This window comes from Ctenopharyngodon idella, chromosome 8 (assembly GCF_019924925.1).
Source record: "Ctenopharyngodon idella isolate HZGC_01 chromosome 8, HZGC01, whole genome shotgun sequence".
Lineage (NCBI taxonomy): Eukaryota > Metazoa > Chordata > Actinopteri > Cypriniformes > Xenocyprididae > Ctenopharyngodon > Ctenopharyngodon idella.
The window spans coordinates 16,409,210-16,425,890 of NC_067227.1; the positions used below are offsets into that span (position 1 = coordinate 16,409,210).

The window sequence follows — 16,681 nt, forward strand, 5'->3', positions numbered from 1 at the left end:
GAGTCGGACTTGTAACCTAAAGGTCATGGGTTTGATTCTCAGGTCCGGCAGGGATTGTTGGTGAGGGGAGTGAATGTCCAGCGTTCTCTCCACCCTCAATACCACGCCTGAGGTGAGACCCTTGAGCAAGGCACCGTACCCCCAACTGCTCCCCGGGCACTGCACCATTGACTGCCCACTGCTCCGTGTGTGTGTTCACTGCTGTGTATGTGCACTTGGATGGGTTAAATGCACAAATTCCGAGTATGGGTCACCATACTTGGCCACTTGTCACTTCATGTCACTTATTAGACATGAGAGGACTGTCACTATAGCCTACCTATTGTACAGTCTTGCATATGCAAACCACTAAAATTCTTTGTAAGACACTGTTGTGAATGAATATGTCAAAATAAAGATAAATTACACCATATCTCAATGCAAATGAATGCTTAGGTAATTAAACTGAGAAGATTGGATTTAATATCTTTTATTATTCATAGTATTCCTTTTTTTTTCTTTGAAGTTTTTTATTTTTCAATATAACTAAAACTAATATTCGTCGCAAAAGCTAGGCAGAAAATAAATGCAAACTAATTATTGTCCAGACTAATGGAAAATGCTATTTTTTAGGCTTAAATTCAAAGCAACATACTAATTACATGATTCTAAAGTAGCAGCAGATGGAGTGTTGTACCTGAACATGGATGAACTAGAGCTATTTCATAACACCTCCTACTGTAGCATCTTGAGAATGAACGGTACCTTTTGGCTCCCTGTTTAGAGGAAAGCCATTTAGTCTAATACTGAGGGGCTGCAAAGACAGCCTGCGAAGTTACAACTGCCAAGTACTGTATGTTTGGCACACTCGCGGTTGATTCCGGCCCCTTTACCATCTGTTATTGGCTATATCAAGCTCACAGTTTCACATGAACCAAAAGCATTAATTAGCTATGCAGTTATATTTACAAATGCACCCTCATTCATGTCTTTGATTGACATCCAAGGTTGCCATTAAGCTTGTTGCTTTCATAGTCAAATGCACAACTTGCATTAGTATACTCGGTTATGTGGAGCAATCAATGGAAAAGAGTAGGAAGTCTACAATGGAATAGTGTGCCATTTGTATACCTGTACTGTATTTTTCCATTTTTACAGTTAATCGGTTTCAGGGAATTAATGCAAACAGGCTACTACCAAATATTCATCTTATTTACCACTTCTGCTGCTCTCTAATGTAAATAAAACATCCTGCTCTTAATTCCCATGATGCTAAGTAGCTCTTAAAAGCAACATTTGGCCTTTGAAAGAATCTGGGTTAATGTATTCTCAGTCAGGCAATGAAAGGAAAATGTAGGGGTGGAGGAGGGACATCAAAAGCAATTTTAAATGTTTACACCCAAACGCATCAGGTCAAATGATGAAATGCATTTTAAAATTATGCTGCCTGATGAGGTTAGGAGCAGATGTATCCCATGATTAGTAGGAAAACAGGCACGGCAGAGGATGTTGCCACCCTCAACTTACAATAAATTACCATTTTACATTTAAATTTCCAAAAGCTTAGAGTGCTGGCTGTCTTTGTTTATTCATTACCAACAACTAAGTAAACATCTGTTTTAGCCTGCGTTGGAGATTCCAGAAAATAAGTCACTGTGAGTTACCGAGCTTTAATATTTATTGGTATTAAGCTTTTATCTTTTGACTGAAATCCCACTGGTTTCTAAGTTGCAGTTTTACCCAAACTATCTATAGCCATTCATTCCCACCAAAATAGGCCTTTGCAATATGCTCTATTTTGAGCCTGCATGTGGTGCATGTATTACTCTTTGTATGTATTGTTTATTTAATGTGCCACCTTAGGAAGTCGCCACTGTCATTCCAGTTGGTCTGTTTAAAAAAAAAAATGGATTTCTCAGAAAACATAAAACACTATGCAAAAAGCATGCGAGTGGATTTATAACTAGACAGAAAGAAGCTTTGTAAACTTAAATATTAGCGGTAATTGAAGTCGCTGAACTTCACAGGACATAACAGACGGTCACTTCTCTAAGTAGGTTGCATTTTAATGCGTATCAACAGCACCACCTAAAGGTCTTACATTGAACTTTGTTTAATATTGTTCGGTCTTATGGTCTTTTACTTATTTAATTATACATATGGGCAGTTGACATGAAATACTAGGGAAGATGTCCTTTGGTGTGACATAGCCTAATTTACATTTGTATATATGCCTATATGCAGCATTTGACCTTATATTAATAGAGACCATCATTTGTAGCCTACTTTGAAAATGACTAAAGGCAAAATGTAAATAATAATAATAATAATAATAGCAAAAAGTTTTAAATAAATGCACACTTTCCCCTAAAAATGAATATATTTTTTTTAACCTGAAAGCATGATAATTTAAAAGAATGTTATATCAATTACTGCTATCAATTTAAGCGTTTTAAAATTACGACACCAACTATTATGTCGCTCATAATTTCTACATAAACAATTTGAGCGACTATAAAAATTCATCCTTTCAGTAAACAAACAAACAAACAAACAAACAAACAAAAAATCTCTTTTCATATGCGGTCTAAACTCTTATTTTGAAACGCAAAAGTTGGATATGGCCGGAAATGATCTACACTACTGTGATTTGTTTCGTTTCGCGGCTTCCTCTTTTATATTTAAGTAGTAAAATATTTACTTAATCGCTTATTTTGAAAATCATACAAGCAACAAAAAGAGACATATGTCAAAGTTGAGATTATCACGTGTTGAGAGGTAAATTTCAAATACTGGTTCGGAGTCTCCGGATGCTTATACAGTTATGCTTAATGTGATCTGGCTACCGGTATATGACGGATCTTTCACATTTGACAAAGTTAAGGATAGTTTACAGATATTAAAACCACCACAGGATCTCATAACATTTAAATCGGGTTGCTGGAGAGAGTAAACGTCATTCTTCAGTATTGCCATTTCAGAGGCGGGAGAATCAAATGCCTTTTGTGACTTTATTAAATGTTACGTGAATCCTAATTTTAAATTTACATACAGAAATTTAATTTTTGGTTTTCATGAATGTGAAAAGAAAAATATTTATTTTATAAACCTTATTTTTCTGTTAGCCACATATCACATTCATAAATGTACATTTTCTAAATGCAAACCTCTTTTTTAAAGATTTAAACATGAGATGAAAATGTATTTTGAATCTGTTGAGTCTTCTAAAAACTGAAGAACAGTGGCTGTATTTAAGGACTTGGCATTTAATCTGCACTGAAAGACTGTTGGACTCTGGCGCATTGTGTTATTATGATATGACAATGATAATTGTTTTTACTGTTCTTTCAAGCATTTAAAAAAAAAAAGGCGGGTAAATCAAACAGCGTTAAAATAATGAACTTAAAGATCAACCACGTGCCATAGGTAACAATAGGTGCGTTCACGACATGTCTAAATTACCGTTAGAGATTCCAACTTGTAAAAAAGCGTTCACGTTCTCTGAGATCTCGGACGTCACGTGACAATGCACGCAGGTGCGCAACGCATGAACCAATGAATAGTTTTTTTTCTGATGTAAATACATAATTTAGAAAATATGATGAGTCGTGGCTTTGCATAATGTCATAATGCTTTATGGCACAAGAAAATCTTCATCTGGCCATTTTCTGTACTTTTATATATAATTAATGGCATAGTTTACTCCCAAAATGACAATTCTGGCATTATTTACTCATTATTTATTTCACTTGAATAGAGATTGTAATTTAAGCTATTATGTGGTGTTTTTGTTTATGTTATTTTATTATTGTACAGTTCTGAAGGTGTGTCGAAGAGTGCTGAAAGAGTGGAGGGGGAAACATGAGCTCTGATGAAGAGGTGGCGGCTACATCCATACCTTATTTTATAGGGAAGAAAGAGAACATCATTCAAACCAGACGAGTGTTGAAGTCAGTTGGTGGAAGAGATGTTCTAGTGATTTACCACCAGGGTGACTTCTATGCTATTGACGCTCGCTGCTACCGTAAGTTTCTTCATGCCACCATGAAATCAAATTTGACGATTCTTGTTTGTTATGGAATATTGCAGTATTTATTATAAATTATTTATTGGAGAGCATCATTATTTAAAAACTAAAATCATGTGCCCTTGCATGAAGGCGGGACAACCTGTCACTCACATGACATCACAGCAATAGCAAACCACAACCATCCAATCAATTGCCGATGGACAAAATCAAGTTCCGCCTTACATATTATTTCAATCCCATATCATTTTCTTTGCCTTAACACAAATAGGAAGTATATACTCAAATAGTGTTTAATTCTTTTATTTACTCTGGATTTCTACAGATTGAAGGCCATATGCACATCCTTCCGCCCTCATTAATATTTGACATTTTCAGACATATGTTTAAATTACACTGCTTTTATGCTTTCTTTTATGCTTTTATTTTATTGCAGACTCTGGAGGTCCACTTCAGGAAGGAGATATAGAAGTGGGTTGTTGTGAAGTCTTTCATTAGGCAATTTCTCCTCTTATTTATATATGTATGCCACAAATCTGCTTTAACTTTAAATTTTCTCTTTTGCCAATGAAGGATTTTGATGGACGACCATGCATAGTGTGCCCGTGGCATAAGTATAAAATTACATTAGCTGAGGGTGAGGGTCTCTATCAGGCAGTGGACCCTTCTGTGAAGCCTCTGAAACCAACTTGGTGCTCTAAAGGCATTAAACAAAGAATCCACACTGTGACAGAGTCTAATGGAGACGTGTTCCTCACCTTAAATGACTCACCAGTGGCCATTGACTCTGATTACTATCAAACTGCGAAATATAGAGACACTTTCTTGAAAGAAGGCCCGAAGAAAACGAAGTGACCTCACAGGAAGAGACATGAGATGAGTGAGTGTTTCTGCTCTCAGCTGATCAGCAGAAGGTTTTGAATATGTTCTGCTGAGACTTTTCATCTATCACTGCTGAAAAATTTAGTTAAAGGGTTAGTTCACCCAAAAATGAAAATTCTGTCATTAATTACTCACCCTTATGTTGTTCCAAACCCATAAGACCTTCGTTCATCTTTGGAACACAAATTAAGATATTTTAGATGAAATCCAAGAGCTCTCTGACTAGTCCATAGACAGCAATTTAATTATCACCGTCAAGGCCCAGAAAGGTAGTAAAGACATTGTTAAAATAGTTCAGACTGCAGTGGTTCAGCCTTAATTTTATGAAGCAGAGCGAATACCTTTTGTGCGCAAGTCATTATATTTGTTTTGTTTTTGCACACCAAAATTAGCTTAAGTTGGCTGACCAGTCAGCATGTTCCAAAAACCAGCTTGACCACATTTAGCTGGTAGTCTACCAACTATAAAGCAGTTTCCATGTCCCAAAACACAGCTAACAGTTAAAAAAAAAAAAATCCAGCTGGTGTGTCAGATTCAGTCTCTGATTTTAAAGTCCTTTTTAAAACTGGTCTGGGAGTTTTTCCAGTGTACTCTGATTCTTTCCATGTACTTTTTAAAGTGTTTTTGCATAATGGACAGGTTATTATTTTTGTTTTTGACAGAATTTTCATAAATGCTTATTGGAACACTCCACTTTTTTTGAAAATAGGCTCATTTTCCAACTCCCCTAGAGTTAAACAGTTGAGTTTTACCTTTTTCGAATCCATTCAGCCGATCTCCGGGTCTGGCGGTACCACTTTTAGCATAGCTTAGCATAGTTCATTGAATCTGATTAGACCGTTAGCATCTCGCTCAAAAATGACCAAAGAGTTTCGATATTTTTCCTATTAAAAACTTGACTCTTCTGTAGTTACATCGTGTACCAAGACCGACGGAAAATTAAAAGTTGAAAATTTTCTAGGCCGATATGGCTAGGAACTATACTCTTATTCCGGCGTAATAATCAAGGAACTTTGCTGCTGTACCATGGGTGCAGCAGGCACAATGATATTGCACAGCATCTCTCACAAATGTCTCCATGGTTGCAAGGCACGCTCCCTGTGCAAGCAGGGGGTCACAGGCGCTGCGTAATATCATTGCGCCTGCTGTACCCATGGTACGGCAGCAAAGTTCCTTGATTATTACGCCGGAATGAGAGTATAGTTCCTAGCCATATCGGCCTAGAAAATTGCAACTTTTCATTTTCTGTCGGTCTTGGTACACGATGTAACTACAGAAGAGTCAAGTTTTAAATAGGAAAAATATCAAAACTCTTTGGTCATTTTTGAGCGAGATGCTAATGGTCTAATCAGGTTCAATGAACTATGCTAAGCTGTGCTAAAAGTAGTATCGCCAGACCCGGAGATCGGCTGAATGGATTCGAAAAAGGTAAAACTCAACTGTTTAACTCTAGGGGAGTTGAAAAATGAGCTTATTTTCAAAAAAAGTGGAGTGTTCCTTTTAACTGATATAATATTTATCATTAAATCACTGTATCAGAGCACTTGCATGCAACCTCATGGAATTCCTGGCTTTTATTCCTCAGATTTTCTCATTTGGTGACAGCTGCACAGCAAAAGACCTAAAAACAAGCTCATATAAACCCAGACACTTTCCAATACTATACAGTTATGTTTGCAGTGCCCTTATGATGTTCTAATCTACTTCTCGTCCAGTTATTGTTGATAACAAATTTGGCAGACATATTATTCAGATTACATTCACTTTACATGGATGTTAAAGGTTTTTCTTAAAACCATAGATGCCAATAAAGAACGATTATTTTTAAGAGTGATGGTAATGAAAAGGATAGTAAATATAGCTCATATCTGTGTATTAAAAGGAAATATAAAAAAGTAGTGTACTATTATATTCTCTCTTTAAAGGTACACTATGTAACCTTTTTTGTTAAAAATTAACAAAATTTAAAAAATTATTCAATACATCATCAATCCTTCTTCCGAAACATTTATTTATTTATGTTTGTCTTACCCTGATTCACAATGGCAAGCCTATTATAAGTGTTTATATTTTACATGCGTTACTCACCCGTGCATGTCTCATCATATCCATAAGTAGAGAACAGTTGCTCCGGCTTCGGGCTACTTTGACGTGTGTATGGTGTGGAAGTGGAATAAGTTAGTTGTCACAACGAGTGAGAAAGGTTGACGCTAAATCTCGAACCTCTGGGGAATCACCCATTTTAACAAAATATAAACACCAAACAGAGAGTCTCGTAATAAAACAAGAATCAACATTGGCTTGGCTTTTCGGATATGGCAAGGACTTGAAAAGATAAATTACCATATGTAGCTCCTTAACAGAGTTCATTGTAAAGCATTATCTATTGTGAAGGGTCATTTCATTGTTGTAGCACTGTGCTGGAATTTATTTTCAAGGAAGTACCTATAGTAACTATACCCATTAATTCCATCTGTTAATGGGTATAGCTACGTCTTCAGCTAGTCAGCTTGAGATCCTTTCCATCTAAACTGGTTATATCTCTTAAGCCCAGTAGTCAATGTTTTATGAGCAGTAGATACAATCTCTCTTTCTTTGGCCAGAATATCAGTTATAATCGTCATAGCAACTTTTGTAACAACAACAGCATAAAATATTGGACTTGCATGCTCAGATGACATCATTTTTGGCTTTTCATGTGTTCACAGGTACCACGAACCATATTCATCCACACAGTCACGCAGAGCTGAAGCACAACCAGAACAATGTTCTTCCCCAACATGCAGGCATTGTACCTTTAAAATAAAGAATATCAACAGTATGTTTAGATTCAGTGTCTAGTACCTTTAATAAATATTTTTAAATTTGGAACAGGAGGTAGGTCCCTGGAGCAGGAGGGGGTTCGATGTAAGTGCTGTCTACTGAGTTGTTTAAAGGAATGATGACAGTTTGTGAACTAAAGGTGGGGTGAGTTAGGGGGTCAAAGGTGACATGGAAAAATGAGGAACCAAGAATGGAGGTGAAAGTGAGTGTTTGAATGAGAGAAAGGCGTACGTAATCTGTGTAAACAGGAGTGCTTAAGGTAGCCTTGGGGGTGGCGGAATGCTTAAGTATAGCAAATTTAGATAAACTTCCACAGCAACACATCCTTTCCATCAAGCAGGTTTGATGAAAGAAAACCTCTCGCAGTAAGTAAATTCACATTTAGAACGCAATATTTTTAATAGTACTTCATTTGTTCATGTTTTAAGGACATATATAAAAATTAAGAGCAATGTTAGCAGCAGCAACAATAAGTGCATACTTAGTCCCAGGATTTTGTTTAACCCTAAGACTGCAAGTTTAAACAAAATTTTTGTTCAGTCCTCAGGGGGTGAAGCATGTAAAATGACACCACTGCAATTTAGGCTTCACTCTTCAGGGGTCAGCTGGTTCAAGGATGATTGAAACCTTTTCATATACTCCTGCTATTCAGCTATGCAGCTTGCAACCATACGTTTCCATAAATTACCCATTTAAAAATGTCAAAGTGACCGTGCAAGGCAATAAGTGGTACAGATGAACACGAAAGATTAAAAAATAATAATAATAATAATCACAGATCACCGGTTCTGATATTGAATGTGATACTTTATTCCTTAAAATGAGAAAATATGCCCTATAAGTACAGCTGTAAACATCTTTTGATGAGCTTTTGAATAAAATCGTGTTCTTTTATTAACCTGTGAGGTGATGATTTTTTAAATGAATCTTGAATGTTCAAATGAAAGCAAAATTCTAGTGTTTGTTAATAGTTCAGAAGTGATTTTGTTTACATTATTTGTGCTATTAACCATTGTTTCTGCATTTATCATACTGGCTATTTACTGTTTTGAGATTTGATATTGCAAATTTGTTCTAAAATATGTTTGTAGAGAGAAGAAAAAAGTCTTGTTTAAATAAACCATCTTGTTTATCATGGCCAAAATGTAACCTTAACAAATTTAAGAACATTTTAATTATCTAAGCAGACAAAGTCTTTAACTGAATATCTGTCTTGCTCTATAATGACCCAAGTAATGGCATTCATTTCCCAGCTGTACTTATGAAAACAATCTGCTGATTCCAACAAAGTTTCAAGGCAAAATTTCCATTTTTGCCCACTTAACCAGGGTGTCAGGGTGTCTTTATTCTTAAATGAATATGTTAGTCATCCACACCATTTAAGTGACTGAGGATAGATCACCTCAACCATTATTTTTTCAGTAATTCTAGTGATAAAAATAGGTCACAATTGGCATAAAAAGTTTATCACTTTACAATTGAGTATACAACAGTATATAAAATGATATGTGTATGATTTCCAAATCTGTTGTATACAGATTGTTAATGTTGATGTATATGCATATGTATTTGGGGGGAATGGACCAGAAAACTTTTCTTTTTACAAGTTCTGCCAATTATGTAACTCAGCCTATCACAGCTCAACAGCTCAACTCTTCTTCAGGCACCTGCTTCCTCTGCAAGGGGTGTGTGTGTGTGTGTGTGTTCTTGTATATATGGTTTATGAGGACACAAATGTGTATAATAACATGGGTATTACAACGTAAAGGACACTTCCTGTGTTTTTCTGAACAGAAAAGTTCAGTATGCTGTTCCATTATTATATGTTGATTCATAAAAGCCTGTATTGTAAAATGTAAATGTTTAAATTTATATATGTATATTTTTTTATATATATATTAATTAAATACATTATATTAATATATGTTTTATATATTAAATCAGTTCTTTTAAAGTGCATTTTCAACATGTTTACTTGTTAGTTAAGCATGTTCTGCACAGAAAAACTATACTTTCTGTGTTCAGCAGATGGGTGTTTTTTACATTATTGTGCATATATACAAATATGTACATGTACAAATAATATGCAAGCTGACACTCTCCCCAAACGATAGCATAATAATATATAGTCACTCCTCACCCTCCTGTGCCAAGCCCTTAAAGCTCACCCTTCTTTTCCTGTGAGCTTTGCTTCAGCCTCTCCTGTCCTTTCACAGACATCGCAAGTGCTTCCACACACTGAGAGCAGCACAGGGCAGGGCGAGTGAGAAAGGAACATACACGCAGTGAGTGTCAGTTTAAGGGTTGAGATTACTGGAGTGTCAGGTCTGTGTTGCCATGGGGCTCATTCTCAGTTGGCTTCGAGGCCCTTGGGAGCCCATTGACTTGCTGGATGTCTCTGTGGAAATGCAGGTGAGCTCTCACCTCAATGGATAGAGGCTTGTTGAAGGGGTTTAGCTGATGGAGAAAGAACATTTTGTACTGTCTGTGACACCTCCCCCCCTTTAAGTTAAATGTCATTCTGCAGATGGAACATCTTTGATGTGAGCATACATTAAACAGAATTTTGTAATGCTTTACCATGGTTATTATAGTTTTGAGTTTATTTCAGTTTTATTAATCTAATTTACTTTTAGTTTTCACTCATTGTTTTTTTTTTCTCCCATAGTTTTGTAGTTTTAATTAATTAATTAATTTAATATTTTAGGGCTGCCAGAGTTAATATGCTAACTTGTATATTTTGAAAATGTTTAATGGCGTAAAACATTCTCAGCGGAGTCTAGTGCTATTGCATTTTCAGGCTTAATGCAGGCAAGTTTTATATAATGCAAGTGAGTTATGTATTTTTGTTTAGATTCATGTTTTTATTTATGCATGAAACTAGACCAAAATATATAACTCACTTTCATTTAGTTATGCTAGCCTTTATTTCCATTTCACTTAACAAGTTTTTATTTAGTTTTTGTTAATATACTGTGCTCAAAACAAGCATGTCTATTGCACTGGAAATACTGTATCTATTTCTAAAAACGTTATATGAAAAATATCAAACTATATGAAACACTTTTTGCGCCTGAAAGATTTGCACATATGTATTCATATTTTCATCCATTTCGTTCTACAATTTTAGGCAAAGTTTCATTACAACCTTAAAGGGGTACTTCACTACTGACAAAATTGGCTTTCAATAAAACTTGGCTGCCTATACTGTAGAAAGGTGAAAAAAATGTTTGAAATCTGTGCTATCTGACTAGAGAAAACAGAGAAAAAACGCTGTTGGCTTCCCTTTTGCCAAAACGGTCGGAAAACCTCAACACCCATAATGCACTGGGCATGTTGCTGCCCAAGGCCATTCCCACCAGCCTCACCAGAGTCAAATACTGCCTTGCTTTAGTAGGAAATACTTCTTAGCAAACTTTTAGTCATAATGGTGTCAACTTGTGTTGTTCCCTGGTGCAAGAATTCAAAGAGTAAATGTTTAGTGGGAGTGAGTTACTTTTGGTTTCTAGTGAAGGATCCAGCGCGTTGTAGACAGTGGCTAAAGGCTGCAAAGAATCGTAAAAAACGGAGAGAGCACCTGTGATGGAAAATCTGAAAAACCTCCATGTTTGTAGTCAAAATTTCAAACTGGATGACCATGAACACAGTGTTTTATGCCAAAACAGAGGGGGGGAAAACTGAAAGAAACTGCTGTTTTGTCATATCCTCCCAACCCCCTGAAGCAAAATGTTGTCACTTACAGATAAGAAAAATGTTGCCATAGTGTTTCATTATATCATAATGTCTTTTAAAGAGTAGACAAAGTACAATACAATTCTGTTAATAACCCTTTGTCGATCCGACTGTCAGTGGGCGGGGATTAAAAAATGTGAAAGTGTAATCTGTAGTTTTCACGAAAGCCCTGGAGTTGCTTTTGCATTACCTGGGCCAGCGAATTTTTGCTGACAAAAAAACGTGAATTTCTCGGTCCAGGTAACATGAAGAACGAGTAAACATTGTTCATTTACATAAACTGCTGACATTGTAACAATACAAAGTGGGTTGAAAATCGGCAAAATTACACTTTAAGTGAGGCCCACCGAAAAGAGAAACTTCACTTCCCTATGCTGATACATATGGAAGCCCATTTTTGCCACACACACACACACACACACACACACACACACACACACAAATGCTTCTAAATGATGACTTTATGACATAACTATGACTTTATGACAACTATATTGTAGAGTATCTCATAATTATGAGTGTAGTGAACAGCAGACGTGATGGCGCCAGAGCTTCACAACAGACATCCTTTTGTCCCACTTTGATTATTACAAAAGAGTGTGATAGGACCCTCAACGACAACTAAATGATTATTGTAATCAGGACTGCCAAAGGTGGAGGACAGGAAAGATGACATCAACGGCCCATTGATCACAGTCTAATCTCATCATGAGTTGCCTTTGTTCACCTCAGCCCTCCATGCCTGAGTCCAAGGTGTGAATGGCCATGGACTTCTAGGGATGCCAAACCGGTTCTGGCTAGAGCACAGTAAGAACAAAGAAATGCTCGAAGAACAACAGCACGACCAAGGTGACACTCTTGCGAGTAAACCTTTCACCACACGGACCTTCAAGCAGCCCAACCGCTGCTGCAGAGGTCTTCGGCTCCTGAACTGCATAACTCAAGTACCTCCAACCTACAGAAGATCCTACGGACCGACCAGTGGAAGGATAGCAGTGGAAGACGTTTTACCATCCCCGGACTGATCACCCGACCAAGTGAAATGTATAAGCTAACGAAACCTTTTCTCAAAGGCCTTGGCATTAGGTTGTTGCTATATGAGATTGCTATTTGTGTAGAGACTGTTTATCTAGGGTCAGCGCACACAGATACATTAGACACGTTATCTGTATTCATAGTAAATTCTTATTTGCCATCTCATACAAGCATCCAGAAAGACCACAATTGACTCCCCCATAGACTGCTAATTACCCATAATGATTTACCAAAACATGACTTTTTTTCTTACAGAAAATTGACTTCCATAGATACATGCATTGTAGAGTTGCATACATTTTACATCAAAACAGTGGAAGATCTCAGAACATTCTGGCACACTTTGTTTAAATTAGCCCTGGAAGATTTTGTTCTGCTCCCACAGGGGGCGTTTGGAGCACTTACCTTCTGTGAGGAAGTGCTGTGAGAAGGCCATGTACTTACAAGTGTTCTGTACTCTGTGCAGAGACTGGCAAATTAATGTAGAGCGCATCAATATTAAATCTTACTCAATATTTCAACAACACAGCATATGTTGTACTCATATGTTACACTTTACTCTGCAATGAACATGCATTATTAACATATAGCATTGCAAATTATCCCCCTGTTTCTCACCATATGGTAGTGTTACTTTTTCTAAAACTAATTTGTGGTCAGAGAGTCTTGTTGGCGTGGTGGGACTGACATTGCAAAATGTGTGAAGTATTATTGTAGTTAAAGACACTTTATGGGAGACAATAACACAATAAATCTTTAGTGTGATGTGGAGCTTTAAATTTTGTGTCTTTTTTTAGGCCATTTCATCTATAGATAGTGTCCATCCCAGAAGAATCTGAGGTATGGTAATATGCTGCATCCAATCAGTTCTCAGCAATTCACCACTGTATATCTATCAACACTTGCCTTTGGCCATACAGTACACACACTAATGGGCTGATAAAGGTGTTTTTCCTAATTACCAGGCCTCCAGCGCCACACCTTACCTTTCAGGTTGCATTTATGTGCCTTTTCTCATAACATTGCTTTATGAGGTGTAAAGAAAATTTATTAACCCCATCTTTTTTTTTTCTTCTTTCCACTAACAACGACACTAGCTTTACACAAAAATGCATACAGAATGTAGACATGAGGCTTTGTATTGGGGAATTTGTTGATTTTTTTAACCATGACTTTTTCAAAACATGCTATTTGCAGATCCAGTTTGAGGACACTACACCTGTAGCCACAGAGGTAGACGTATATATATTTGATCATATTTTTTTTCTGGTTTCATACTATTTTTTTGACTACCACAAAGCAAAATGAAAATGTTCCTTTATGACCAAAATATAATTAAATCAATAGAAATGCTTCAAATATTGTAAATGCTATGCAAAATACTGTTTAAAGGTTGGGGTCAGTAAGATTTTTATTTCAATAAATTAATACTTTTATTTAGCAAAGATGCATTAAATTGGTCAAAAGAGACAGTAAAGACTTTTAGATTGTTACAAAAAAATCTATTTCAAGTAAAATAAACAATAATAAGAAATGTTTCTTAAGCATCAAATCAACATATGATTTTGAAGGATCACAGGAATAAATTGCATGTTAAAAAATAGGCCTACATTAAAATAGAAAACAGTCATTTTAAATTGTAATAATATTTCACACGCATAACCGCAATTATTTTCCAGACAATTAATCGTCAGCCAAATTTCATAATTGTGACAGGCCTAGTCACAATATTACTGTTTTTACAGATTTTTTTTTTTTTTATCAAATATATGAAGTCTTGGTAAGCATAAGAGACTTCTTTGAAAAATAATGAATTGTAGTGTAAAACCTCGATGTATTGTAACATTTAAAGCCCAGGATCTGTAAACGTGTGATCATTGTGCTTGTTTGTACATTATGTATTGCATGTTTCTTGTGTTTGTATTATGTTCTGGTACAGACGTACAGACAGATGTTTTAGCTCAACCTGTCGAGACGGTTGACACCGAGCATGTAGTTGAAGCTGAACTTCCTGCTGAGGATCCTGTTGTAGAGGTGGCAGTGCCAGAGGAGACGGTGACTACAGATGAAACTGTTGCTGCAGTTGAAACTGTAACAGAAACAGTAGTAACTGAAGTAATTGAAGCCTGTTGCCGATGCCGCAGTAGAATTCGATGGGCATATTCGGATTTCGTTTACAGGAAAACAATACATGACAAAATATGCAGACAGACAAAAATTTAACAGCAATATAACAGGTATAGATGAGCCAGGCACACATAAGAGTGACGTTGTGAGGCCGCTGCATAGTGGCAGTTGCGTTTTGCGGTGCCGGGTCCAGTGGTAGGTGCATTAAAGCCCAGCAAACACTATATTAGTTTATGTTTTAACCTTGATCCATCCTGTGTACTTGTACTGAGATGTACTATGTAGCTATAAAGCTCTACGCTATGGCACACTGGATTAAAGTTAAATTAAAGTTAAGTTAAATGTTACATTGTTGGTAAAAACCGAGTTGTTGCATAGTTGAAGTAATTTAAATATTTTAAATGTGAAATATTTTTATTATATATAGTCAGTGAAACATTTTTCAATGTTTATTAAACTTTGTTAAACACCTTTGCTGAAGCATTATCTGTTTTCTTGCAGTTTTTTAGTCTTAAAATGTCTTAAATTTTACAATATTAAGCCTTAAAGTCAAATAGTCAATAATTTAATTGATGGGGTCTTAATTACAACAATAAACGTTAGCATGTTATTTCAGCCATACTGATCTCTAGAGATAAAGCCATTTTACATGTCCCACTTTCTGTGGAATAAAGTCATGCTTAGATGTATTACAGTAGCTGCTTTCTGTCTAAACAAAAGGAAAATTAAACTTAGGCCTAAATGGTTCCTGCAAAAATGTATTAAATTACCCATCATATTGCTTACTAAATTTAACATCTGCACTGGACAAAAGATTTAGCACTGCCTTTTATGCTTAACTTGAACAAGAAAAAACTATTCATTTAAAATATGAAATAAATGTCATAAAAACCATTAAATTTAACTTTCTCATGCATGTCAACACATTGTTACAACACTAATTTTGTGTTTTAAAACAAATTATAAGCAAACTGTTTGTGTTTCTTGAAAATTATTGCTTCAATAAATTTTTTGGCAGATAGAACCTTATAATTCCAAGCGAAAAGTGTTTTTTTTTAGAATTAGAAGGTTCTATCTGCGTTTGACCCATTCCAAAATTTAGAATACATTTAGGGTCCCTGTCATTTTCATGTTTGAAAGAAACTTGTACCCCATATAGTTTTTGCTATATGGAACGCAAAAACTTTGAAGCTTAATATCTCAAAACTGCTCAGAATGCAGACAGAACCTTATAATTCCAAGGGGACGATATATATATATATTCCATCTTCTAACTGATTTCTGCAATACAGCGTGATCTCATATTGCAGTAAAATAGGGTTTGAAGTTTAAATGTATTAATAGCACAACAAAGTTGTTACAAATGACATCAGTGATTCAGGCTATTTCACAACGATTATAAAACCATCAATAGCTAAATATCATCTGATCTCATTTCAGCTTTCTTTGCTTTGTGCAAATGTGTTTGATTATCACAGCAGCCAGAGAAGACAAACATATTATAAGAGTTAAGAGCCCAACTAATGTAAACACCAATAAGCATTATGGTAGCTTCTAATGAAACAAACATGAGTGTTTTAAACTCCTGTAGATGAATGACAGAAATAAAGTAAATCTAGTTAGTAATATGTGAAGCTATAATGCTGTTTCTGGAGTTGTTTAATCCTCATTTGCTGAGATCTGGAGAGATTTCTTCTTTTATCTTCATTTCATTTCATCTTAGGCTGCATGTGACAGTTGTCTTGTGTTCCTGTTAGTCTCTTTTTTTTCTGTTCTTTTCTTCCCTTCAGTGGTTCTGCTTGTTAACAGGCTTGTTAATGCTTAGATGATTTAATAAATAATATATAAAGATTTTGTGGCTCAGATAAGGTCCAGTTCTGGTTTATTTCTTTGCTCTTGGCTGACATGTGGCATTGCTATCTGGGTTACAAAGTGCTTGCAATATATTGCATTTTTCAATTTGTAAATCACTCGAATGTTTTGGTATACTAGAATAGCCTATATGTTGTGTGGACGTTTTTGTTGTTGTTGTTGTTGTTTTTCGTTTTTAAACGTTATTTGTATTTTAGGAAATGT

At 35.8% G+C, this 16,681-nt stretch overlaps 1 protein-coding gene across 2 annotated transcripts; it reads left to right on the forward strand.

The window, feature by feature from the left end:
• Nucleotides 1-2,607: 2,607 nt before the first annotated feature.
• On the forward strand, nucleotides 2,608-7,709 carry LOC127517681 (Rieske domain-containing protein). Of its 2 annotated transcripts, none has more exons than XM_051903659.1 (5): nucleotides 2,608-2,757; nucleotides 3,796-4,003; nucleotides 4,443-4,477; nucleotides 4,580-4,886; nucleotides 7,597-7,709. In XM_051903659.1, exons 2-4 carry the CDS (start codon nucleotides 3,841-3,843, stop codon nucleotides 4,859-4,861), a joined length of 480 nt encoding a protein of 159 aa, XP_051759619.1. In that variant the 5' UTR covers nucleotides 2,608-2,757; nucleotides 3,796-3,840; the 3' UTR covers nucleotides 4,862-4,886; nucleotides 7,597-7,709. The 2 variants fall into 2 exon arrangements, with proteins under 2 accessions (XP_051759619.1, XP_051759621.1); XM_051903661.1 differs by lacking the exon at nucleotides 2,608-2,757 and adding an exon at nucleotides 3,204-3,515.
• Nucleotides 7,710-16,681: the final 8,972 nt, after the last annotated feature.